Below are 26,687 nucleotides of genomic sequence, written 5' to 3'. Positions count from 1 at the left end.
AATTTGAAACGATCAATAACTCACTTATATTTATAGATTACACAATTTTTTAGAATTTAATAATTGTTTTTAGATTATAGATTCTAAAATATATTTTTAAATTATATATTTTAAAATACATTTTTAGGTTTAGAAATTAATTGTGAATTATTAAATATTCAAGATTATACGGTCTAAAAATATATTATATATTATATAATTTAAAATTCATAATTATATAATGTTATGGAAACAACTCACAAATTTCACAATTCAGAATCACAATTAAAAAGATAGACACTAACAAAATCCCTGGACTGAAATTTATTAGGAAGAAGTACATATACAGCAGGAAAATGTTCAGATTCAGATAAGAACTGGACATGACATTCATTGAACGACATAATTTTCTACAAGATAGAAAAGATAGATTCGAGTCACTTCCTTTGACACAAGCCTCTTATACGTTGCAGGACACGAACACATTCACAAAAAACTGAAAAATCAAGAGCTGAGAGACCTGCACCTGCTTGAAGCCTGGAATTTGTGTAAGAGCATGGATTCTGGTAAATGACAAGGTCAAAACCACCAAATTTACTGATTAGACCCTCAAGTTTTTTACTAGTCAGCTTTTGAATATCTTCAATCTGAACCAAAGACCCAGTTTGCCCAGATTGACGCCACCACCTCTCAAGAATCTTCCTTTTTTGCGCAGAAGTTTCAACTGAGACAACAGCTTTTATTTTAATATCTAGCCGGTGTAGGGCAATTTCTGCCCCACCAATACCACTAAAAAGTGACAAAATTGTCAATCCATTAGGGAAGATGGGCTTTAACACAGAAAGATGATACCCTAATGTGTCTGTCTGGAAGCAGTATTTCAGTGATTTAAGCCTTTCAGCCAAATTGCCCTCAGCAGCACGAGTGTGATTCAAAGGGTAGCCTAAAATAAGCTCCAACTGTTCAGGCTCTACAGGACCCAGTTTAAATTTGCCAATCCACACAAGATTCAACCCACGACAATAACGAATAATGTCTTTCTGCATTTCATATGTGAACACTCCACCTGCATCAGCTAGAATGTTTCCTAGTCTATCACAAGTTTGAGCCACTCCACTGGTTTCACAATAGATGCTACTCAACTGCTTCCTTGAATCCCAAGGTGGCCACCATTTCTTTGTCCGTGGCATTGCTTCTTCGATAGTCATAGGAGGCTTTGGAAGGATGTGGAACCTGTTTTCAACTGGGAGATTGTGTATATAACCTTCTATTCTGTCCAAAGCAGAAAAGGACTGAGTATTCACAAATTCAGGTTCAATACCATATAAAAACTGAGACATCTTTCCCCATGAGTCGTAGGATATACTTGAAACATTCCCAAATAAGAAAAATGGTGGCTTAGCGGCCACACTACTAAGACACCTGAATGGATTTGGTTTGGGACGTTTTGACAGTTCAGCAACAATGCTGTCAACCCTCTCTTCCACCAAACAAGGATCAGGAAAAGAGATTGAATCATGATGTTCATATTTGGGCCTTTTACCTCTGTCATTCTCCACAAAATTCAAATATTGGTCAGAAACATTGCTGGGAAATTCATCAATTCCTTCTTCGTCTTTCACCCTAGTATCATCGTAAATTTCTTCCACATTGACGTGGCTTGATTGTGGAGGTTCATGGCTAAAGTTCTCAGCTTTCACTTCGGCTGTACCACATAAATCTAAATCTGGTTCATCTTTGATCCCCACAGAATAAGCAGGAGTGGTGGGAAACTAGAAAAGCAAGAAACTTCATCACTCAGTAAAAAAACCTGTCTGGTTTTAAGTACAAAAGAATGACTTGGGCACAATACAATTTTATACTGAATATGCCAAACACAACCTTAACTTTTACTTCATAGGTTTCTTAGAAATACTGTTCATTTTATGTAAGTGGTTTAGGCCTAATTCAATTCCATAAATTGATTTCGTTTGATGAAAATTGTCCTCACTCATACTTTATTTTAGCATTACCTTAGTTGGGTTTTTCTGAATACCATAAAAGATATACATACATATATATATATATATATATATATATATATATATATATATATATATATATATATATATATATATATATATATATATATAATACATGGAAAAGCAATTTAACTTATGAGAAAACTTTACAAAATATAATTAAGTTATAAATATTCTTCTGTGTTTTTGTTTCTTTTGGTACAATTTTTATTTTAGTTAGCACCAAAAATATTACCATGCGGTTGACTAGTTATAAGAGAACAGGAATACGGTAGTGTTTAATTATGGTCATGCAATGTAGAAAATGTAGGAACAGCCACTCAATAATTATCCTTTAAATTTTCAAACTCCTAAAATCCCAGATAAGGTTCACTTCAACATACAAACAGTGGATATACTTTTCACTTGCCACAACTTCATTTATGATTCTACGTATTTATGCATGCAAATATGATTCTACGAAACAATGCTCATTATTGTTGAAATAAATTACATAATTATATATAAAAACAAGCTGTATTACAAAAAATGATTGAACATATAATTTGAAATATTACAACTAAAAAGACTAACCTTATATTCCATCACATAATCGACACCATTTTGTTCAGCAAAAATAAAGTTTGCTAGCTCAGAAATTGGTGCCTCGGTACCTGAAAAACGACCAATTGCTAAGCCAAAGATGCAAATACTAATAAGCAACCTGAAGTTAAGTACTGACTAAAAAACATGAATGGAAAGAAATGGATATCATTTTTTCAGAATCCAGTATTATAAAAGCCAATGATATAAGTTCTATTCCATTGATGTCATCTCACAACTCTAAAGATAAATACTTTGAAAGGCAACACCACCAACCTAATCCACAGCTGCCTAGTTTAGAAAAGATTAGTTTTCACCAAGACTCACCTAATTTATCAATTGCTGATGATACTTCATTCTCAGAGAAGCCCATTTCAAACAATTGGAGTGTTTTTGCCATAATTCCAAAGAGCTTTTCATTGGTGACCTAAGATCCCACAAGTAACAAAAATTGGATGCATAATACAGTCATAACAAGATACATAAATTAAAATAATAAGTGGAAAGGTCTCTTGATGGGATATACAGGTACAACACAAGAAAGAGGATACTCCCACTTTGTCAACAACTAGAATTTCACAATGTATGGAGAGTCAAAATCTATGGATAATAGACTTAAGTGCCTTTTTGACAGATTTCTTGTAATACCTTTTTATTCTCGTCTCTCTCCTTTCCTTAAAGGTCTCATCTCATAACCCTAGCCAATGGATCTAGAGTAGCTTCAAAAGGAATTGGTCAAGTTTCCCTTTCTCCTTTTTTAAACTTAAAATTTGTTCTCTTTGTTCCTGCCTGTCCCTTCAACCTCAATTGTTTTGGTCAATCAAGCAAATCATTAAATTTTTCACAGACCTTTGATACCAACTCTTTTGTTAGACAGGAATGTGGTATGGGTTGGCTAATTGGCGAAGGACATGAATCTAGAGACTTATATTACACTTTGGCATGCTCTCAAATCCATCTCCCTACATTTATCTATATGTAAACTACTTTGTATGCGTTCTTCTCCTAAATTAATGTGTGCTTTACAATTTTTTATCGTATTTTAACTTTTTGGGTTTTTCTAGATAGGGGTGTCATATGGTGTGTGGCTCCAGAATCTAATATCCAAGAGTGGGTAAATAATGTATTGAAACATTAAGTCCAAAAGAAAACGAAAACTTACCAAGATATGATAAGGAGCACATACTTGTGGGCTTCCAATTTACTCATAAATGACCTTACCTTTTCTACCTCTTCATGATTTATCTAACCGCCTCTTCACTATGTCCATTAGTAGAGTGTACTTACCCTTGTCCTCCCTTTTTTTGTGGACCTCCTTTCTACCTCATCCTCAACTAGGAGGTTGCTACCCCATTCTCGACTTGGAGGTGTTCCATGTAGAGCTGTCAAAACGGGTCACCCGACCCAACCCGGCTCGGCCCGCGACAGGTTGGTCACTTAGTGGATCAACCCAACCCGACTCACTTATTAGCGAACCAACAAAATTAGAACCCGACCCGACCCACCACGGGTTGGCGGGTTAAAGACTCAATTAAAAAAAAAGCACACAATTTTTTTTCTTCAATCTCAAAAAAACTAAATTATAATTCCGATTAAAATCTAAATAAACTTCAATACAATCGAAATAAAATCCCAAATTATGTTAAACTCCAAATACAAACCAAAATCACAAAAATAAAAATTACTATCTAACATCAAATCATTATTATCACTTATCAAACTATAGTATTAAAATCTTAAATAAATAAATCCACAACATTTTCATCTCTTAAACATTTTCTTTATCCCCATCTACAATTATATACATATATATAAATAATATAAATAATATACATATATATATATATATAATATACATATATAATATATATAATATATACATATATAATCTATACATATATACATATAATATATATATATATAATATACATATATAATATATGAATATATATATATATATATATTAATTTAATATTTAAAATTTATTGGGGGGTTGGTGAGCCAACCCGGCTCATCACGGGTGCCGGGTTCTTAGTGGGTTGGGTTCATACTTAATTCGTATTGAAATTTGTAATTTTTTTTCAACCCAACCCGACCCGAACCCGTGATGAGCCGGGTTAGCTCGCAGGTTAGAATCCATTTTGACGGCTCTAGTTCCATGTAATTTCTAGCACTTCTCCTCTGTGTGGTGTGGCATGTGGCAGTAAGTACACCATAATTCCTTATGCTTTTTCTCCATGTAGGAGGATTGTCTGCTTCCCTTCTGGTTAACAATCATGGTTGTTCTTTCTTCCACTACCATTGTTGTACTTTCAGGAATTGAGGTTTCCAACATCAAATTTCGCTTGCCTTCTTCACTCTGGATGATGACTATCACTTCATTAAGTCTTGGGACTTTCACTTTTCCCAAAATTTGGATTCGGACCTGATCATATTCTAAATTTAGGCCTACCAAAAAACCAAAAACCCTATCTTGTTCAATGTAATCCTTAATGATTGTTGAATCTTCTGAACACCTTACCTTTTCGTGTACATAACGCGATAGTGATCCAATTCCATCCATAGATGATTGGCATATTCTGTGACTAATTTGATTTCGTGTTTGGTTTCCAAGGTTTTCACCTTTAAATCATATATTTGTGCAGCATCCTTGGCCTCGGAATAGGTTTGTCCTACCACTTCCCAAATTTCCTTTGCTGATTTACGGAACACACAAGTATCAATAATTTCTAGTACCATTGAATTCCACAACAATGCCATGATCATGGAGTCTTTTTCATCCCATGGTTTGAACTTGGAATCTGTTTCATAAGGGGCATTGTCGATAAGGTGGCTGCCCTTGCCTTTTTCCTTGAGTTGAGACCATTTAAGATAATTCCTCCTAGCTAGGCGATAAGCAAAACGTGTATTATGCAAATCTGCAACACTTTGGAATTTGTTCCCTGTGTTAGGAATGGAATTCACATAAATCTATTAAGAAATTTTGTGTCATTGTACGAATGGGTTAACCTTTTCGTATCAATGGTATCAGAGTCTTGCAATGAACCCAATGTCTCGAGTTTGAACCTCGCAGAGGAATCTACTCCTACAAAGGGGAGTTCCGAATTCACCAGAAGGCCAGGGGGCATTTGTTAAGGAATTTTGTGTTCTTGTACGAACGGGTTAACCTTTTCATAACAAATTCACATTCTCAGCCATGGATGAAGACTGCGATTAGTAGGGAAGACAATAATGAAGGCTTTGACAGGGGCAATCACAGCTACAAGGCTAGGAAGGCAGCAATGAAGGCTGCAGTGAGTGACAAAGGTTGCGGTGGGTCAAGGCTACGCAATAGTGGTGGCAACTATTTAGGGTTTTAGGCTGCGGTTAGAGGCTCCTAGGATCAGGAGCTCTGGTATCATCTCAAATTTAGAAGGAAGAATGTTTTATTTCTCATACAGAACTATTGGGTCATGGGACCTATATGTACACGAGTCTGTTGGATATTTTGGGAAATATGAGCAGCTAATTCCAGGGAGACAAATCCCTATGATGATTATGGGATTATTCTAAATACATAATCCTAGTATTAACAACAAATAAACAACTTTGACAGAGAATAAGAATACAATCGAAAATAAAATTTCAACTTTCCTAAAATACACACTAAGTAACGATTTTTGACATAAACAATCTACTCCAAATGGATTGAGCTTCTACTCATGTCAAACTAAAACAACCCATAGTTTACATGACAAGAAAAGGCATGCACAAAAGAAATTAACTAATAAAATTAATAGTCTCTATGAAAGAATTTGTATTTCCACTGGACGTAAACTATATGACATTGGAACGTCCAAGTCTTTAAGTAAAACAAGTAGAGGATATAGTTATGTTCCCTTCAAAGGTCTTGCTTATTTTGTAGACTGGAGCAACTAGGACCATTATATCTTGTCTAGCAGATAATAAATTTGAGGACTAACTTACAAACATGACTTGCAGAGCACAGTAATTTATCTCCTAAAAAATCTCATTAAATGTATCAAAACCTCATCTGTCTCGTAGGTGATATCTTCAGGTTCCCTTTTCAACTTTTTAGCAATCTGCAAAGCAAAGATGAAGTCCACTAGCTCAGGAATTGATGCTTCACCACCTATATGAAACAAAAATGTATCAAGAAACCCTTACAGTTGCGAGTAATCAATAAACATAGATATGAACTTATCTCTGCATTAGTTAATTAGATCTTGACAAACACTTGACAGAAAAAACACTGATATAGAAAATATATAGAAAATGTATACAGCTACACATATTCAAAAGCCTGCTGAAATTATTCATAGTCAGTTTTGTTTTCATTTCTGTCAAAGCACAAACTATAAAGAATATTCACAAGTATAGTCTAAACACTTGAATATATTCTCAACAATAGCCTGTTGTTCACTTACGTAGTAAGTTGTACTGCTAACATCAAGTCCCACGCAAGCAAGAATTAATAACTCAAGCAAAGCAATGGTTTGGACCACTTTTACAAATGGTCAATGCTGCACCATTTTTAACTACCACCAAATCGATATTCTTCTTACCATTATACCATACTCCCCCACAGAGGATTACTTCTCAACTCCTCTAGGCCTAACAGCGCCGCCCCTCCTTTCTAATGGCTCACAACAGATCCTCCCCTTTTTGGTGGCTCACCACCACAAATCTTCATTAGAGAAGTTTATGTTCGACAAAGACCTCCACAAATATTAATGGGTTAAGTTTAGGTCCGTTGTAAAGGTTCCATCTTTAATTCTTTTGCCCTCAAACTTCTCTAACACTATCATATAATTTTTTGTCCTCCATCATTTGTCCCACAACAATTCCTACGGAAAGATTTTGCCAACAATCATGCACTTTACTGATGAGACATCGATGTAGAGAAAGGAACCCAAGGAGATGAAGAGGGCTAGGGAGTAAGAAAGAACCCAAAGAATCCTTACAAGAAATATGGCAAAAGAAATAAAGGAATTCTTGAATAAGAAATTAAGAAACATAAAAATGATTTGTAAATTTAGAAATTCTTTAGAAAAAGTAGAGGAGTACTATAGAATGTTCTAGAAGTTCCTAGGATGTTCTAGAGTAAGAATGAAGTAGTTAGTGTTGGGAAGTCTCACATTGCCTGCTTCAAGTCTTGAAGTGCAGCTTCTATATTTCTCGACCAACTTCACCTAATGCCAATTGGTTTTATAATTAAATCTGACATGCACATGGTTTAGCAAACATCGGTGGAAGGGGAGCATTGGAAAGTTTCACATTGCCTACCTTAAGTTTTAGAGTGGGACATATATATCTGTAGGTCAAAACATCAAAAATTGGAAATATAAATCCAACTTGCCAGTTACATTAACATTTTAGCTCACATAATTGATAAATTCCTATATAGTATAATGCAAAGATAAAAATTGGTCAATAAGGATTAGATAATAATAAATAACACCAACAAATAGGAACTTAAATTATATGAATCATCTTAGTCTATATTGAAATGTTCTTCTATGGAAGGAATAAGTTGAGAACCTAATACATAATATGTATTTGACCTTACACTCACATATTCTTCAAAGAGTTTGTATATCTTGCCTTTTACATGATTAAGTTTTTCATCCCAAACGGAAGGATAAGCTTAGAATAATAAAACCGAGTGCTTCAAGTTTTACATGTGGGTCAAGAATCATAGCAATTGAAAGAATTATACTATATTCATTCCAATACTTGTCAAACTTTTCCATCATTCGTTTTGTTATGTATTTCATTAATGGATCATCACTTTTGAGTGCATCCTTTAACAACCATTTAATTTTTCATACTTGCATGAAGAATTCATTGGAGGTTGGATAAGATGTGTCTAAAATCAAATAGGTTGTAATATAAAATAGCCTTAAAAATTCACACATCCTCTCGGCTCTTTTCCACTTATCATATGATGGACAATGTTTAAAATTTCTATCACATATAGTTACAATTGTCACTTTAAACCATGGCCTATTGGCCAACCCCAACCCACTCCTAAAATAAACCCCATTTTATTGGCCTGCCAAATGAGTGTGTTGAAAAAGCCTCAACCCCCAAAATCCCCACATAAAGCGAGTTAGGGTTAGGACTAAAGTGGGTTTGGCCCATTACAAGACTTCTAAATACTTTTCATAATTGAATGGGTCCTTAAAATCCTCTAAATTGCAAATTGGTCACTAAATATTTTACACTAATTATAAATTTTAAATATGATGAGTGGAAAATTTATAATTCAGGCACATCTTATCCAACCTATAATGAAAACTTCATGCAAGTATGGAAAATCCAATGGTTGTTAAGGGATACACTCAAAAGTGATGATCCATTAATGAAAGACATGACAAAAATTGGTGATGGAAAAGAGTGACAAATATTGGAGTGAATATGGTATCATTCTTTCAATTGCTATGATTCTTGACCCACAAATGACACTTGAAACACTTCGGTTTTATTTTTCAAAGCTTGATCCTTCCACTTGTGACGAAAAAACTAAATATAAAAAAAGAAAGATGTACAAACTCTTTGAAGAATATGTCAGTTTAAGGTCAAATTTATCTTATGCATGAAGTTCTCAACTTATTTCTTCAACAAAAGAACATTTCAATATCGACAAAGACCATGAGATTGATCCATATTGTCTAAGTTAGTAAACATTCCTATTTGTTGTTATTTATTATTATTATCTAATATTTATTAACCAATTTTTATGTTTGCATTGTATTCTAATAGAAATATATCAGTTATGTGAGCCAAAATGTTACTGTAACCGACAAGTTTGAGTTGGATCTATATTTAACTGAAACAACACTTGAGCCAAAATATTTTCTAACATAACAATATTTTGAGCTACTGGAAGAATCGTCAAGAACACTGCCCAAATATCTATAGATTAGCATTTGATGTGTTGAGCATTCCAATAACAATTGTTGCTAGTGAATCTACATTTAAGTATCATACTATTTTTCTACCTAATAATGTTCAAGCACCAATTTTAACTTAAAATTGGTTACATGGCTTTTAAAATATTTGTAATTTAATTTATTTTACTTTCCAACATTTTCTCGATATCATACTTGTAAATTACATTATTTGCTAATATTTTGATTTTGAAGATGAAAATAACGAAGATGTTCAGAAAGAATAGATTACTCTAGATTTTTCAATCCATGACTTTAAGGTTCTTCATGAACAAGAGAAACCAATTCCTTCAATTGTAGAATGAGTAGTTTGCCACATTTCAATTTTTATTTCACACCTTTTTACTAATTTTAATTATGTAGGTTGACACTATGGTTTTTTGAAACTAGAATGCTTTTTAAGATTTTGAATAGTTAGATGTTTAATATATTTACTTACAATTGTATGTCACTATAACAGGTACGGTTAGTATCCATAAATGAGTTAGTGAACCAACCCACTAAACCCAATAACTGTGGTGGATTGAGCCGGGTTGTAAAACTTCTGCTCACCATGAAACAAGCAGGGCTGAGCTCCACTCGCTTTTAGCTTAACTTCTGTGAACTGGGTTGACTCACTTCACCCTTATTTTCTAGTGAGTTTTTTTCTAGCCCTCATTATTGTTTACCACAATTTTTTTCCTACAAGGACTATTAACTACATATGTTTCTTCAATGAATTGTGTTTACCACAAATGTTTTTCCAATGAGTAGAAGTTACCATTAACATTTTTGGTGATAGAAAATCAAATTTTTCTTACAATGGTTGTAGACTGATATCAAGGGAGGAGTTGTAGAGTAAAGAAGGGAAATAATCTCATGCAAAAGTTGCATGATATATTGATTAGGACCAAATGTTATTGATATATTCAAATTATAATATATAGGTGTATGCAAACCTCGCTTTACAATACAATTTGTGAGGTTGAGTGAGGTTTAAAGTCCATTTTCTAACATAGTATTAAAGCTTACTAGTGTTTGTCCTAGAAAGGTTTTGTAGGTCATCATACCACCCCTTATTGACTCTCCTGCATTCTCACACTCAATGTCTTAGGCGTGAAGAGTGTATTGGAAGTCCCACATTAACTAGAGATATAGCTAAATTATAACATATAGGTGGATCCATTCCAACCCTTACAAGCCGGTTTCATAATAATAACTACCCAAATACAATCAGAAAGTAAACATCAATTACACAAGGCAACATTACATATGAATATGTACATTCTCATACCAAGCTTGCGAATTGCAAATTCAACTTCCTCAATAGAGAAGTTCATCATCAATAAGGAACCTCTTTTATCATCAATGTCTCTGTTAAGTTCATCAAGCTCCTGCAAGAAAGATTTTGTCAAAAATAAATTGAATTAGCCAAAACACATGCCTCAATAATGACAACCATGAAGAAAGAAAATATTGCTACAAGACACATTAAAGAGGCTAAATTGTCAAGGTCAACAAGGGCAAGCAGGAATACATCATCATGCATATTTAATCATAGAAATATAAACTAAATTCATCACCTGCAGTAGTAAAAGGGAACCAATGATCACTACTTTAGATAATGCATATGACGCAACAAACAGGTGCCAAGCCAATATTATCAGAATCCTACGGATTACAATTCAATCCATTTCTCAGTTCCAAAAGCATAGATTGACAGCAAATAATTTTTTATGCTACATCGCACTATGAATCAGTTGAATCATATTATTCTGTCAACATATGGGTCAGACAAGAAACAGGATCAGGTTGTGTATGACCTGGATCTGGAACACCCTAAAAGATGAGGCTTTGTGTCAAGGCCCTTTGACATTTGTTGCGGGCCCAATCTATGGCAAAAACACATGTTATCTTTACACTATCTTGGCTAAGAAAGTCAGATCTCTAGTTTAATAGTCATGGTTCGTTTTTCCTTCATTTAGCCAACTTTGACTTATTTTGCTAAGCTAGGATTTATATTCTCGGTTAGGTAGGATGGTGCCCTTGGTATACTATTGGGAACTGCCGTGAAACCCTTGATTGCTCAAGCTAGAATATTTTCTTTTTTTTAACTGTAAAAAAGAAAAGTAAATAGCTGATCTTTCCCCTGCAATGACACATTTTTAAGAAAAAAAAGCCTATTTTGGTTTAATCCATTACACTGGCGTTACACATGCTTCATATCCATATTCTCCTACTACTTTATTACTGGTTGAATTCGTTTATGTAAGGTGAATGCAACAAACTGGTGAGTACAACTTTAGATGATGCACATGGTATATGCAACAGACAGGTGCCACAACATTTCAAAAAATCATACAACCAATTTTAAAGGTTGACAAGACGATACAAGAATATCTAAAAAACAATTTTTGAAAAAAAAAATATATCTCTTTGGAATTTGGGATGAAATCAACATATGAATATACCTGAACATTAGAAAGATTAAACTAGCATATAGTCAGAGATTACAGCTACCACAAATATGTGACATTAATAGATCAGAACTGGCTTATAAGCAATAAAAACCTTATTCCACTAGTTGAGATAGGCAACATAAATCGCACCTCACCATTTGGCTCATTTCAAATATTCAAGTTCCAAATACTCAACTATTCCTACCAGGACTTATTAAGAGAATGGAAATAATACATCAGTTTCTCTGTTCTATAAGATGACTAAATTTTATAACAAATGAATTGATGATTTCTAAGGAATAGGAAACCGGTACCTCTTTTGCTTGGTTGACATTGGAAACCTCTGGAAGATCCTTATCATCAAATAAACTATCTAGAGAATCAGAAGACAGTGAATTTGATTTTTGAAGAGCCTATATAAATTACAAAGCAAATTGAAAAAAGCAGTTAAAAGTTTTACACAAACCGTTATAGAGTTAAATTTAAAAAGCGAACACATTTCAAGTTAACTATTTTCAAATAATAAAACAGAGATAGCAAGGCAATTATCTTATTCTAGGTGAATCCTAGCCCATAAAAGCACCTTGACATTTACAACAATATTATTTTCAGTCTAGTTCACTAGAATACTGATGAGCACCTCAAAATATATTTAAACAATTGCCTTCATTGAGGCATATGAATTCCCCTGGACATGAAAAATTTTGCGTAAGTGAAATGCAGCTTGGCATAAGCACTATCTAAAGAAGCAAATGCACAGTTAGGAATTAGCACACAATTCTTCAAGGATCCGTTGCTTCGCCCATCAATTTCCAGATTCATATGGTCTTAGATGAACTAAACTGAAAGTAAAATGAGAGAAGAAACTAAACACGAACTAAATATCTTTATTATTGTATCACACGTTCTGAAACATGAGTACAAAATGTATTTATAGCCATTGCTTACTGACAGCTGTACTAAGCAGCTCACCAATAAAGCTACAGCTGTGCGACTTACTAGCTGTACAAAAGGATTTACAAGTAATACCTATATAAACTGTATAAAAGGATTTACAAGAAAAATAGGCTATTAAGATTATACAAAATATTTCCTAAATCTGAAACATAAAAAAATCAGAGCCGTTTCTCAACAACTGCCTTCAAGACTCATAGTGGTCACTATGAATGATTGGTTATGCCCTTTTAACCACAATATTCCTACTTCTTCTCTAGGGTCTATGAACAACATTTTCAAAATTCGTCTTAGAATATTTTTTAATATTCTTTGATGATGTCTTGGCTTGCAGTCCTCCCTCCATTGATGATCATGTGAAGCATTTGAGGGCAGTGTTCTCATCTAGAAGAGAAAAATAATTTTGTGGGAGAAAAATAAGTGCACATTTGCAGTTAACAATGTGGAGTAATGGGGCACATTATTAAACACATTTGCAACCAATTATATACATTTTTATTATCAATGCATTTCAATTTTTCTAAACAATGTGTGTGTGCGTGTATAGATGTACTTGCACCACAACATTTCTAGAATTTATTCTTTTGGACAATCAGGCTCAGTGCATAAACAGTGCCTTTACCATGTGCCATAGAAAAAAGAAAGTATATCAAGACTCAAGAGAGGGTGAATAAAGCTAGGAGAAACATGGAAAAGGGCCAGGTATCAAGCTTGGTCGTTATTTCATCATTCAATTACTTAAAATACTTAATAGTTCTCTCAAACAAAAACAATTCAAATGATACAAGCAGAGATATGTTTCGTTAAGTACCTTACCATCCCAAATTCTAACTCCAGAAGCCTAAAAGACAATTGGTATCACGTAAAAGTAAGTCATAGGAATAAATCTTTAATTTTCTAGCAGTAGGATAAGGTAGGATAGTCAACACTTAATAAACAATCAACTAAGGAAATGTCTAAAACTGGGGAGGACGATAATAGAAGACACCTGATTACCTCTCTAGAGTGACCATCACGATAGATATTTGGGGCCTTTGTACCACTGCTTGTATTGTGAAAATCACCCAAAGAATCAGAAGAGTCACAATTGGATTTGTGAGCCTAATCAATTGGAAATAATAGTCACCGATCAGGATATTAAGTCCTGAGTTCACAAAGCATATTGGCAGCAGTATCAACAAATGAAGAGAGCAAACACAGCTGTTGAGTATCATTACAAGTTTCTAATTATTAAAAAAAATTATAGAAAGAATCAGTATTTTATCCCTGTTCTAACTTCATGTAAAATGTAGTGAATAGGAAATCTAATATGTAAACACACACACACACATGTATAGTCCTAGTCCATTATTTACTATTTATGTATACAATTGACAAAAAACAAACTATCATGCCCTCTTTTCATGAGTATAAAAATATGGAGAATTGGATATGTATATATAAATAAGAGAAAAAAAAACGTTAATTAATTGGTTAGTCAGCTACTGTTAGTTCGTGGTTATTTGGTTCCCTTTTGTAATAAATACTAAATGTAGACAGATTGAAATGATAACAAGTGCAGTGCACAATTTCTTTGACCTCATGTTTCTCTCTGCTTCTCTCTATCCTTTCTATTCTGTTCTTTCCTGTTTTCCTCTTTCTTTTTCTTTCCTACTAAATTCTATATCAGAATGAATAACACATTATATTAGAGTAAATATTCATTTTGATCCTCTAAAGATATACTCACAATAAGTGGTACAAACTTGGTCCTTGAATGACAATAATGGTGATGCTTTCATCCGTGTAAGGACCAATTCAATAGGACTTTAAGGGCCAATCCAATGGCATCAAATGATATTGAAGAACTATTTGATAAACTCGCAAAGCAGCACTAATATGACAATACCTATCTTGAAAGAAAAGAAGGAAACAATATACTATCAACCGATACAGAAAATAGAATACAATGTCCTCTCAAATAGAAGAGACAGGACATAAACTAAGGAGTTAGTTATCTGCATCCCTACAATAGTAAATGACATTTATCACTATTTACAAATGGATATTTGTCATTTATTTAAATTCCTAGCATAACATTGCACTAGACGCCTGATAAAATGCCATGATTCTGTGGGTCTAGCAAGGTTATCTCAGCACTAAAATCCATGACTACAAGGTCACGTATTTGAGTCTTATGAGATGAAAATTGAAGAGAATAAGGAACCTTACACATAAAAAAACTAGTTTTTTTTCTACTATTTTTCTACTTTATGCAAGCAATATGTAATTCAAAGGACCGTGCTTATTAAATGATAATTTCAATCTTCAGGTATATGCATATCTGTCTATACAAATAAACTTTTCTCACCTCAATGAACATGCACATCAGAGGTATTATCATTATTATGAATTTAAATAGTAAACAAACACCAAAATTCCAAACATAATCCCAAGAGTGCCGACTATGAAAACACACTAACATAATTTTGGTCTACTTACAGAACATTTTAAGAGGGCCTCTAATAAAGTTTCAGAATTTTCTTCACCTGTAAATTTTAAAGAAAATAAATCAAAACATCAATACTTCAAACAGCAAAGTGAAATATCTTAGAAATTCATCAAATGTGTCATGCATTCGGTGCACGAGTTAAGTATCTGGATCCCACAAAATATACCATTCTCCTCAATCACTTTATCGACTACGCATGGTAGGAATCCCATTCCAATAAAGAATGCTCGCAGTTCGCCTCTAGACGAGCTAGCACCATTGGTCTCCTGGTAAATTATGAAGGAAGAAGTTAAATATATGGAAGTTATGAAGAAAAAAATGTTAAACATAAGTAAACAATAAAAATGAAAAATTAATTAAGACCACTAGTTTTGTATATGTTTTATGCTATTATATGTACATAGTTAACAAATGGGTTTTGCATGTTACACCAAATGTAGAGATTTGTAAATAGAGAAAATTCAGAAAACTGGCACAATAGGGTTACGGCAAACAAACAAAATCAGTAAAGACTTTTGAATCATTAATAATTTCACATATAAAAATGAGGTTATCACTCAAATGCACAGGACTAAGGTGTAGATGCATTTTTTATTGCATGGATCTTTCTTAGAGATTTTATTTCAATATTGGAACTTGGTTACAGCAGTTTGCTCCTCGTTAAATAGTGCACTACAGCACTCCTATAGTCACTCTGTGGAGCAGCCCCTGTTCACTACTCAGGCTGCTGTAGAATAGCAGTTTGGTATTGTGCCTGCCATGAGCTGAACAGAAGCTGTAGCCAACGGGATAACACCACCATGTGTTGATTCCAAAAAATAAAAATAGATGCCAGGGCCTTTTTGGATTTCAATTTTCAAGAAAGAAAATGCAGCAGTAATAGTAGTGAAAATGATAAAGAAAAAAGACTTTGATTTAGAAGGGGATAATTGATGATTACCATTTCTTAAGTAGAAAACATGTATTTGACTTTTTGTTAGTTCTTATATGTCTTGCTTAGACACTAAAGACTTTTTGTTGTTTATGAATGTCATGAATTTTGGGTAATCTTTATATCATTTTTGAAAATTTATCTATAGTTATAGAATAGATTTACGAAAATTTTCTGAATAGCAGCTACCCTATTATATGCTATACTGCTGTAGAATTTTAGGGGCCAGCTGTTACATGCTGGGATCTAAAACACTGTGATTAACATCCATAGAATGGGTAAATAATTAAGGGAATAATGAGAATGCAAGATGTGTATTGTGTGTATTGAGACATCAACAACATACTCCAACATCCCCTGAAAATGTAGTAAAAGGTGGCAACTCATAATCCAAATCCTCAGTTTTTGGAACCATAACGGTTTTTCCTTCTCGTGCATTTGAATTCCCCGCCATGTTACCTGCATGTTTCAGTACGTGAGTGTGGTTGCATCAATACAATGGCTATTTCAACTTTCTAGTGTAATGACATGCATAATAATACTGAAGTAGAACATCAACAGAAAATATAGAAGACCAGTTCCACAAGCCTTAAATGTGTCTAAAACATGCAGAAAAATATAACAAAACAAAAAACATTTACAACAAACACTAACAGCATTGCCCCAACAAACTGATCCTGAAAACCATGGTTTCAAACTCATCGCCCTGCAATTGCGCTACTTTTTGTAAACAAACACAAATAACCGCGACACCCCAATATAGAACGTCAAACAGCCACATCGGACTGCATCATACCACAATAGTCTGAAATATTGGTTTTTAGCCCTTGCAAAATTACTGTCATTCTTCTTCTTTCTTCATTATGTAGATTTGTGTGGAATTTTGAACTTAAATGGTAATGAGTTATTAATGATGGAAATGTGGAATTTGGGAGGGAAAACATGCAGAATAGTTAATACTAGTCATAGTCAAATATATTTGGTGCAAACATCAAACAAATTCACGCCGCAACAGCCACAGTGCATACACTTGCAGTGGTCACTACAACAACTGCAATCACGACCACAGTTTCAAAACATGATATAAACTACCCTTGTTTTTTATGCCGGAATTGATAACATCAAAGGCATAATAATAACAATAATAATTCTTATAACGAGGGAGCAACTATATTTAAGCACTTACAGTTATTAACATTAGTGGCGTGCTAACTACTTTTACAAATTTTTTAATTAATTATTTAGAGGCAACTAGCGTAGAAACACTATCAGCATAATCCTAGTCAATCTGCTAAAACACAATTAGCCCTATCTTAATTCTTATTTTCGGGTAAGTCCTACTTTAATAGGATAACAATAGTAGAAAACATGTCGAGAAATTTAGGAATTTCATACACAGAATTGGTTTCAAAATGCGATCAGAGCTCGTAGTTGGTGAACCGGGCCGAACCGGTTCAGGCTCATGCAGGAACTGAAAATTGGCGAGAACAACAAAGGGAAGAAGTAGTGAGCGTGAGAAACGGAAGGAAATGCAGGAGGCGAATGGAGAATACCTAATCGGAGAGAGTGCCGGCGCGTGATACGCACTCGCACTACGCTCGCGTTAACCACGATTGAGATTCCCCAGACACAGAAGATAATCGAAGAAAAGAGTAGTAACTCAGATTTCACGGCGACAGTAAAAGTGAAGTGATCTATATATATACGCAGAGCAGCAGAAGACATGTCTGAGGGGATTCCTGGTCCCACTCATGCCATCTCAACTAGTTCGGTTCACACATATTTTCCCTTTTTGTCTCTGTGTTTGGTCACACCTCTTCCTTATTTCTTTCACACTTCTTTTTTGGGGTTAAAACAGGCATTCTACTCTCTGCCACATAGGATAGGCAAACAAACATGACTGAGATTTATGATAGATTTTTAATTAAAAAATAATAATTCAGATTAATTATCCCAATCCTTTATATTAATTATAATAAAGGCTTGGGTCATTCACTATTTTTTATGATTAAAGAACTTGAACTTTTGCTTACTTCATCCCTATTATCTTGCACATTTTTTCTCAGACTTGTTTGCACTTTAGATTTTATAACAATCGTAGAACTGATTGAGACTGGTTTTTTAAGTTTTTTTTTTTCTTGTGGAATTTAAAAATATTCTAAGTTGAACAATTAAAGTAGTAATTTGAATTTTAACGCTATTCTGATTGAATGTTTCTAAGAATCAAATGTAACCTTGTACGTAAAATTTATAGTTGAAGGGAGATAAACTAAAAATTGCATAATTTTAATACAAAATTAAATTTTAAAAAAAATATACAGTTTAAAATAATATTTTTAAATTCAAATTTTAAAAAGTTTTAAGTTATTTCCAGAACACTCGATACTCTGTATTTTTTTTATCAGGAAGTCTACTTGCATTTTGTTTCATATTTTTTCTAGAAGTTTTATGAAACAACTTTTTCTAAAAAAAAGAAAAATAAGACTCACATTTCAAGCAGCTTGTAAACCAGACATCAACCATCATTCAAAGATAAGTATTGTCAAATCAGTGTTGCTTTGCAAATCAGATAGCCATTCAATATCAATTGATATCATTTTGTTGATCTTCAAAGAAATAGTAGGAGAAAAATAAACAAATCTATAAATTAATCAGTTTAGAAGTAAATGACAAAAATATTTTTAAGTAATTAAATTCAAAATTTTTAATGACACTTTTGAATTAAGTATTCACGAAATATTCTATGAATTTTTCAATCCGTAACTTATAATTCTTTAGGCAAAATATATTAGTCCAGGTGAAATAACGTAGGACATGGTATTTTTATCTAATTGGCCAACTAAAAATTTATCCTCTGCATCTTGAATATTATATTTGATCTTCTAAAATATTTAATTCATATCAACACCTTAATATATATAGAGAGAGACAAAGAACTATGTAGTTGCAATAGAAGAAAAAAAAATCTCTTGTAATATTAAGTGATAGATTTAAATTTTTATATTACGAGAAATTTAAAGTTCTTACTAAATTGTTTTTAATTGTATCGATTGTAATTAAATATATATTTAATATATCTTATACTTCTTTTAAAGCGTTTAATTAATATTTTAAAAAGCGAATTTTTTAGTCAACAATGTTCACAAGAATATACTAAACTTTTATTATCACATTCTTTTAGCGAATTCCAAACTTCATTTAACCTATTTAGTTCCCAAATGCTATTTTATTATTATACATAATAATAAAATACAAATGCCTCCTCTCATTTAAAACCTCGTAATCAGAGTATCAGAGAAATGCATACTTATCCGTATTTTTCCGCTGTCGAGTTCCCTTTACATCCCTTATCTACCAAAAGAAACATCCAAAACCACAAAGTGACTTAAAAGTGTTTATTTTAAGAAAGAGAAAAGCTCAAATCGTGATTACTGACTAGGTGCATAGGTACAACAAGTATTGATAAATAGATGGCTACCATCACAGTTCATAGTCATGAAAGAAACAAAAACATTAAATCATCGTTAACTTTCACCGCAACAAATTACTACTTCTTGGTTCTGCACAATTTACCCGTAAACTTCGACATACTAAAAGAGAAAACACAAGATCTACTTAATTCTCTTACAAAATCAAACAAGCCCGGTAATAGTATACAATAATTGCAGAGTTCAAAAAATAGCAACATTACCGAATCAATTACCCAATAGAAGATTTTGCAAGAATCTGCAACGAAGAAACATCCTTTGTATATCGATTGCTAAAGGCCGAAAAACAAGAGTAACATTTCCATTAAAAGCATTCTGACTCAACACCGCACGACATCAGAACAAAAAAACAGTAAACGAAGATTGAACAGAAAACCAACTTAACTTACCGAAAATGGAACCATAAGGTAGACATTAACCAGTATTTTCCCAAACATCCAAAGCGTGCCCATATGCAAATTTTAAGATCCATTTTTAACACGAGTACCTCCGTCCAGCTGTACTTTCCTCGGATCAAGTGGGATACTCCCGATCTTCAAAAAGCTAGAAGACTTGGCAAATCCGTTAACTTTAACTTGCATTGAGCCTACCGTGAAAACATCAGGCGGCTCCTTCTTAGAGACACTAATGGAAGATGGTTTAGTCTCCACTTGTTTTGGGGTAATAGTGACAGAACCAATCTTAAACACAGAAGTGATATCTTCCTTCTCAACAGTACCTTTCTCGGCCTTTTCATCTACAGGTGCCGTGTTGGTGACATCAGAACTACCCACAATATGTCCACTACTTGAAGTTTGTTTTAAGTTATCAAACTCATCATCCGTTTTTGAATCCTTCTCAGCACTGACTGGAGGGATGTCAAAGACAAAATTCAACTTCCGAGGCGGTTCCAAGGTAGGTAACGATAATGGAATTTCTAACGTTCTGATCAGCAATTTGGCCTTTTCTTCTTGCATGATCTTTTGTCGATTTTCATAATACATAAAGTCATCAAGCAAAGATGTCTTCAAACTATGGTTTTTGAACATTTTCAGCATTTCCAAACCTTTACCATACATTATCTGCACAAGAGAAATGGGATAAAAAACTGTTTCAAATAATAGCAAGGTAAAAAAAAGGCACACGCCAATGAAAATCTACACGTTGTAACAAAACCAAATCAACACAATGTAGAAATAACAGCAACTCCCAAATAAATAAATAAAAAACACTTAATCACTTCAATCAAGACAATCAAGTATAGAAGTATGATAAAATGACAATCCTTAATAAACATGTCAAAGTCCTTATTAGCGGAAAAAACTCCTAATATTAATTTAATATACTTATTTGGTAGTTGGGCAAACTTGTCAATTCAACATTGGTAAAGAAGCTGCTACAGTAAGATGCATACCTCTTGTGTGTCTCTGCTATTAGTAACAGGTTTGTTCTCGTTGTTCTCTAGTATAATGTGTCTAAAATTTGCATTTGGCACATCTTTTATGATGTGCCATTTCACAGGGAAGCTTCCACTCCACTTATCTTGTTGCCAAAAGTCCATGTCCTTATTGAAGTCAACAGGACCAACCATCTCTGCAACCCCACAAAATTGACCGCTTGCGTTAACCTACATCGTAAGAGAAAACATGATCAAAAGAAGGGAAAATTACAGCTGGAAAACAAGTTTAGGTATGCAGATCAGAAGGAAAAAGAATTAAAACTCATTGAAGGCATCTTCATATGCAACTCACAGAAAAGAAAAGGAAGATAGGGCACCCTCCAGATTTTCCAGCAGATATTCTCTCAGCATCTTCATAGGCATTCTGCAGCTTCTTGTTTCCATGAGGTGTTGATGACCAGACATTATATTTAATGCTTTTGTGCACATCATCTTCACTGTATGATTTTATAACAAAAAACTTTGCATTTTCAATGCTGACAGGGAAATCCTCCCTGTTATATTGATCAGTATAAATGATTATGTTTTCTTGTGTATTGCCATCTCCTTTGTTTGTATAGGCTTTGACAGCCAGTTGGTATTTCGAATTACTATTACTAATTCTTGGGCCCCGATTTTGCTCACCTAAAACATCAGAACTTCCATTTACATCACTCCATCCTTTAGCCATTTGAGCCTTTGGTCGCAGTTTAACTGCAGACTGTCCATTAGCATTAGATCCACAATCAGAAAATTCACTACTCAGAGGGCTGGCTATTTTTAATTGACTACGATGGGACAAAACGTTTCCATTGGAAATAGTATCTACAGGATGGGTTAAGGCATCAATGCTTCTGGCCTACAAAACCAACAAAAATATAAATAAACATAACTAATAAAATTTAGCAACACATTTTCAAAATTGAAACAAGTCTCCAAAAACAATAAGAAAAAGAGCCAGCCTAAACTTTCCAATAAGAATCTGTAGAGATAAATAAAATGGAATAGGGAGGTAAATTTAGGCATATTCAAGAAATTTATCTTTTTTTACACAAGATAAACTTCTCAATAATCGAAACAAGTAGCCAAAAACAATAAAAAAAGAGCCTGTTTAAGCTTCCCAATAAAAATTTATGGATAAAATGAAATGGGGAAGTAAACTGAAACAAATTTATACCAGAAGTTAAACTCAACTTATGTAGCAGTTAGAGGAGTGAAGTCCGAGAACTAAGAAAAAGTTGGGGTGCATAAATTGTTTTGAACTTTAAAATGAAATTTGATCCATTTTACCTACTTGATTCCTTTAACTTTATTTCTTATATAATCACTTATTGGTAATTTCATTCAAATAGACCCAATATCACAAATAGATTTGAGGTATTATCATGTAGAAATAGAAACATCTAGAGAGCAAACTTTTTTAACTTATTAGAGTATTATCAAGTATCAACAATGTTTTGGGAACACAGCTAGAATTATAGATATGATGCTTCCCATCTAAACAAGTCAAAAGCAGAACTGGGCTCACTGGCTCAGAAGACTTGAATTAAAATAAAAGAGTAGGATTATACCTGACGAACAGCTGGCAAAGGCAGATTAAGAAAACCCCTGCCAGAAGCACTGCCACTTGTCACATCTTTCTTTATCCCAGCATTATCTCTTGGCCCTTCTGATATCCTGGCCAAGGAACTTGTGGGATTTGACAATGATTTTGAAGAGTTCCTAGCAAAGGCACCGGAAGCTGAGCTGAACTTCTGTTTTAAACCTTTTCCATCAGGTCTACTGACAGAAGCACTAGTATCAAACAATGAGTTAACAGAGCTATTAGGGAAATTGTCTGGTTGAACAACGAAAGGAATATAAGCAGGTGAAGAAATGGGGTTTTGATAATTGGGGAGAGCGTAATATTGATTTGCTCCTCCAAGTGAACCATCAACTCCGATCATTGCACCAGGAATATAAGGATTGTATGGATTGTATGGAGACTGTGCATATCCATAGCTAGGTGTATAATATACATATGGAAAACTTTCATGTTGTGAACCCTAGCCAATAAAGAAACAACAAATCAGCTGTTTACACAGCATGCAACAAAAAAGTGGAGAGAGCTAAACTCACCGTGTACTGAATATCAGGACCATCTACACCAAAAATCCTATGGTGGTCCTCCCATTCTCTGGGTGATTCAAATCCTAACCATAATAAATAACTAGTCAATATGATGCCTACAAAATATATCATAAACTAAAAAGTCCGAGTATGTCATTCTCATTTTACCTGTACAATAATACCCATAATTGGTGGCAGCAGGGTAATACGAGTTCTGATCAATAACAAATTCAGGGGCTCCATCATTAAACATGACTTGAAATTGTTCAAAATTTGGGTTTGTCAAATGTGAGTTTAAATCAGTGCCTTCGATCTGAAAATCCAATACTAGCAATTTATTGTCATACTAACTCGGATAAAAAAAAACAAAAACACACAGAATACAATAATATCACTTCATCAAAGGAAACATAATATGTATTATGTATAACAGATAACACAAAGATTCAACAAAATTATTACCAAATAAGCATCTGCATTTCGAGTTTCAGAAGCATCATACATTTCCATACCAGAACTGCCACCACTGCAAACAGTCAAAACATGAAGTATTAGTAGCAAACAAAATAATCCAAAAAAATACTGAAAATGGCATTAGAAAGAAACCAATGTTAATATTAATTAAACTACACTCGGTACCGGATTAAAATATCTAATGCGTGCAAAGACGATCATCATGCCTTTAAAAATCCAGGATCAATACACTTAATCACAACAAATGTGAATCCCATAACAAATGGACTACAAAGAAATCATGCCCCAAACTGAAATAAAACCATCATACCATGAAAACAGAGACAGATACACACAAACAACCTTGTGAAAAGGAAATATTGATCCCTGACTCCCTATTAATGTTACTGCTCAGATTCTTTTGCCTGACAGTATACACAAGAAGAACCATCGTAAACATTCTATCAGGTTCAGGTCTGAAAAGAAAACCATACCGACTGTTCAAGTGTCAGTGGTTGAGCTTCCTTAACTCCAAACACACACTAAAATATCAGTAACCTGCGTTAAATCACAACTGAATATTGCAACACAACAGACCTATAGTATCTCCCAAAAACTCACCAGGACAAACAGGTTGAAAAGAGATCAATTCCACTACTCGGCACACTAAAAATGCTAAAAGTTAAAGAATATCACTCCTCAATTCTCTGCCCATCGTTCACCACTACCGAAAAAAAAAACACTGCAAAAGCGCAAACCTTGTTAAATGAAAAACAGAACACGGTTTTTGACATTGAAATCGTGAACCAGCTCAGTAACTTATCTAATAAGCAACTAATTTCGCCATAAAAGAAACCCCTTTCCTAAACCTAGATAACAAAAAACCTCACTCCCAAACGAACAATCAAGAACTCACAAAATAAATAAATAAACTTGTCCCAACACTTCGCAATAACACTATTCCCCACTCGACCTCACGCGTTCGAGAAAAACAGCTCCAACAACAGAATATAAGAACTGAAGAATCAATCAACACACACAAAAAAAAAAAACATAAAGAAAAAAAGGGTAATCACCTGAAGGGAAAAAAGAAAAAATCAATGCATGGTTGGCACGATACCCCGTCGTATAACGGAATTGGAGAGGCTAAAGAAAGAAGAAGGGAGCTTCTGGAACATTCCGTTGACACCCCTACGAAACCCTAACCATCAACAGCAAGAGAAGAAGAAGCCATAGCCTTTGAAAAGGGCGGTTTCGGTGAGAGCAAGAAAGACAAATAAAAAATTAAACAGAGCGAAGTAAAAGAAAAAGAAAAGGAAGAAAGAAAGAAAGTGTAGCTTTGTAAAATGAAAGGGAAAGAAGGAAGTTCCCACTATGTAAAGATACAAAGGGTTTCGTAATTTAGATTTCATTTTTTATTTTATTATTATAACAATATTTTAATTGGAGGTGTATATTTACTTTTGCACCCCTGGTTTTATCGCGAATCCAAAAATTATATTTAAACATTTGTTTTAACACATCTCCCTTATAATTTATTAAAGCGAAACAAAATTTATATCGATTTAGATTTCAAAAATTAGTATAAAAAGTTGTAGAATAACACTTAATTTCTTAATTGTTGTAATTTCTAATAAATTTCAATTAATAATATTAAAAATCTTTATTGAGATAAATGAATCGAAAACAGTAACATAACTAAAAAAACTTTAATGTTTTAGTAAATTGTGATAGATAACATAGGATATTTTGAAGAAAAAAAATATGTGTCGAAATATATGGTATTCAACATTTATTTTAATAATTGATTGATTACCTGTAATGTCCTCGGTACTGTTCCACCGACAATGATGTCATCGGAGATAAGGGATTAAAATAGAAGAAGAGGAAAACAAGAATTTCTCATTGTATTTTCTATTTAAAAGAATTTTTTTTTCTTCGAATATTGGAAATAGGTCAATGAATAAGTTAGTAAGTTGCTTGACATAGAGGCAGTCTAATTTAAATAATATATATAAAAACAGTTTGTATTGGAAAATACAAGTAGCCATTTTCAAATGATACATTAAAATACATGCAAAGTCAATGAATTGGTTTAGTAATGGAGAATTCTAAAAATTATCTTTCTATTAAAGTTTATACCTTTTTTAATATTCTTTATTGCTTATGCTTCGGGTTTTTTTTTTTCTTTTCTCAAATTAAAAAGGCACAGATTGATTTGTTGGTGTAAAAAAGTATACCAACACCTGTTTATGTTTTCTCAAATTCCATGAGATATCATCAGGTTTTGTTTAATCTTCACAAATTTTTTTTTTTTAAATGTGTGTTTAATTATTTATTGTTTTCATACTGTTTGAGTATCCATATATTCATATTCATATGGTTACTATTTTTTATGCTTTTATTGTCTTTTTTATCCATAAAAACGATGATGCAGATAATTTTTAGTGTTGTATGTACTTACTAATGTATTTAAAATCTCCCATGGAAATTATATATACTGAATATATTTTCATCGTTTAATACACTTATCTTTATATTTTGCTGTGATTTCAATGAGGAAGGTTTGGGCCTTCATGTTTATAAGTTAAAGCAAAACAAAATGTTTGTAAAAAAAAAAAGAGTTTAGGCAGTACAATAATATATTTATACATATATATATATATATATAACACTAATTATATTTTATATTAAATTAATTTTATAATTAGGATAAAATAAAATAAAAAATTTATTTATTAAAATATTACTTTTAATTTATTATACTCCTTACATTATACACACAAACTTTTATACATTTTCATATTAAATTTACTCAATTCATTACAATTTTTTTTAATCCAAAATCAACCTTATATTCATCTTATTTTC

The 26,687-nt window shown here is 33.1% G+C and overlaps 2 protein-coding genes and 1 pseudogene across 8 annotated transcripts; all 3 read right to left on the bottom strand.

Annotated features, from left to right (window-relative positions):
- Positions 1-280: 280 nt before the first annotated feature.
- Positions 281-20,356, bottom strand: DRM3 (S-adenosyl-L-methionine-dependent methyltransferases superfamily protein). 4 transcript variants are annotated; one of them, XM_028062999.2, is made up of 12 exons: positions 17,903-18,138; positions 17,745-17,820; positions 16,696-16,808; positions 15,585-15,684; positions 15,409-15,455; positions 13,924-14,028; positions 12,288-12,386; positions 10,809-10,908; positions 6,611-6,714; positions 2,910-3,009; positions 2,574-2,653; positions 281-1,751 (listed from the first exon to the last, which is right to left on the bottom strand). In XM_028062999.2, the coding sequence occupies exons 3-12, from the start codon at positions 16,801-16,803 to the stop codon at positions 417-419; spliced, it is 2,178 nt and encodes a 725-aa protein (XP_027918800.1). In that variant the 5' UTR covers positions 16,804-16,808; positions 17,745-17,820; positions 17,903-18,138; the 3' UTR covers positions 281-416. The 4 variants fall into 4 exon arrangements, with proteins under 4 accessions (XP_027918800.1, XP_085526963.1, XP_027918798.1 ...); XM_085670837.1 differs by lacking the exons at positions 17,745-17,820; positions 17,903-18,138 and adding an exon at positions 20,227-20,356; XM_028062997.2 differs by lacking the exon at positions 17,745-17,820 and having other exon boundaries at positions 17,903-18,146.
- LOC146888028 (uncharacterized) lies at positions 2,978-5,710 on the bottom strand (annotated as a pseudogene).
- On the bottom strand, positions 19,547-25,166 carry LOC114177593 (YTH domain-containing protein ECT4). Of its 4 annotated transcripts, none has more exons than XR_014993566.1 (9): positions 24,893-25,166; positions 23,826-23,889; positions 23,532-23,676; positions 23,373-23,446; positions 22,826-23,299; positions 21,568-22,113; positions 21,231-21,443; positions 20,227-20,898; positions 19,547-19,700 (listed from the first exon to the last, which is right to left on the bottom strand). XR_014993566.1 is itself a non-coding variant. In XM_028063000.2 (8 exons), the coding sequence occupies exons 2-8, from the start codon at positions 23,871-23,873 to the stop codon at positions 20,299-20,301; spliced, it is 2,100 nt and encodes a 699-aa protein (XP_027918801.1). In that variant the 5' UTR covers positions 23,874-23,889; positions 24,893-25,166; the 3' UTR covers positions 19,851-20,298. The 4 variants fall into 4 exon arrangements, 2 of the variants coding, with proteins under 2 accessions (XP_027918801.1, XP_027918802.1); XR_003603154.2 differs by lacking the exon at positions 19,547-19,700 and adding an exon at positions 19,851-20,109; XM_028063000.2 differs by lacking the exon at positions 19,547-19,700 and having other exon boundaries at positions 19,851-20,898.
- Between the last annotated feature and the right edge of the window lie 1,521 nt (positions 25,167-26,687).

Source organism: Vigna unguiculata, chromosome 3, assembly GCF_037176805.1.
Source record: "Vigna unguiculata cultivar grain cowpea cultivar isolate G323 ecotype 2 chromosome 3, ASM3717680v1, whole genome shotgun sequence".
Taxonomy (NCBI): domain Eukaryota; kingdom Viridiplantae; phylum Streptophyta; class Magnoliopsida; order Fabales; family Fabaceae; genus Vigna; species Vigna unguiculata.
The sequence above is the reverse complement of the archived record's forward strand: the minus strand, read 5'-3'. Positions and strand labels throughout refer to the sequence as shown.

Excerpts from the sequence above, each read along its gene's own strand:
- DRM3 (XM_028062997.2), bottom strand. The coding sequence starts at position 18,074 with ATGTCTTCTGCTGCTCTGCGTATATATATAGATCACTTCACTTTTACT. Across the intron at positions 12,387-13,923 it reads GTGATGGTCACTCTAGAGAG|GCTCTTCAAAAATCAAATTC; the intron begins GTAATCAGGTGT and ends TAATTTATATAG. Across the intron at positions 6,715-10,808 it reads ATTTGCAATTCGCAAGCTTG|GTGGTGAAGCATCAATTCCT; the intron begins GTATGAGAATGT and ends TGTTTCATATAG.
- LOC114177593 (XM_028063000.2), bottom strand. The coding sequence starts at position 23,873 with ATGGAAATGTATGATGCTTCTGAAACTCGAAATGCAGATGCTTATTTG. Across the intron at positions 23,300-23,372 it reads GTCCTGATATTCAGTACACG|GGTTCACAACATGAAAGTTT; the intron begins GTGAGTTTAGCT and ends TTTATTGGCTAG. Across the intron at positions 20,899-21,230 it reads ATAGCAGAGACACACAAGAG|ATAATGTATGGTAAAGGTTT; the intron begins GTATGCATCTTA and ends TCTCTTGTGCAG.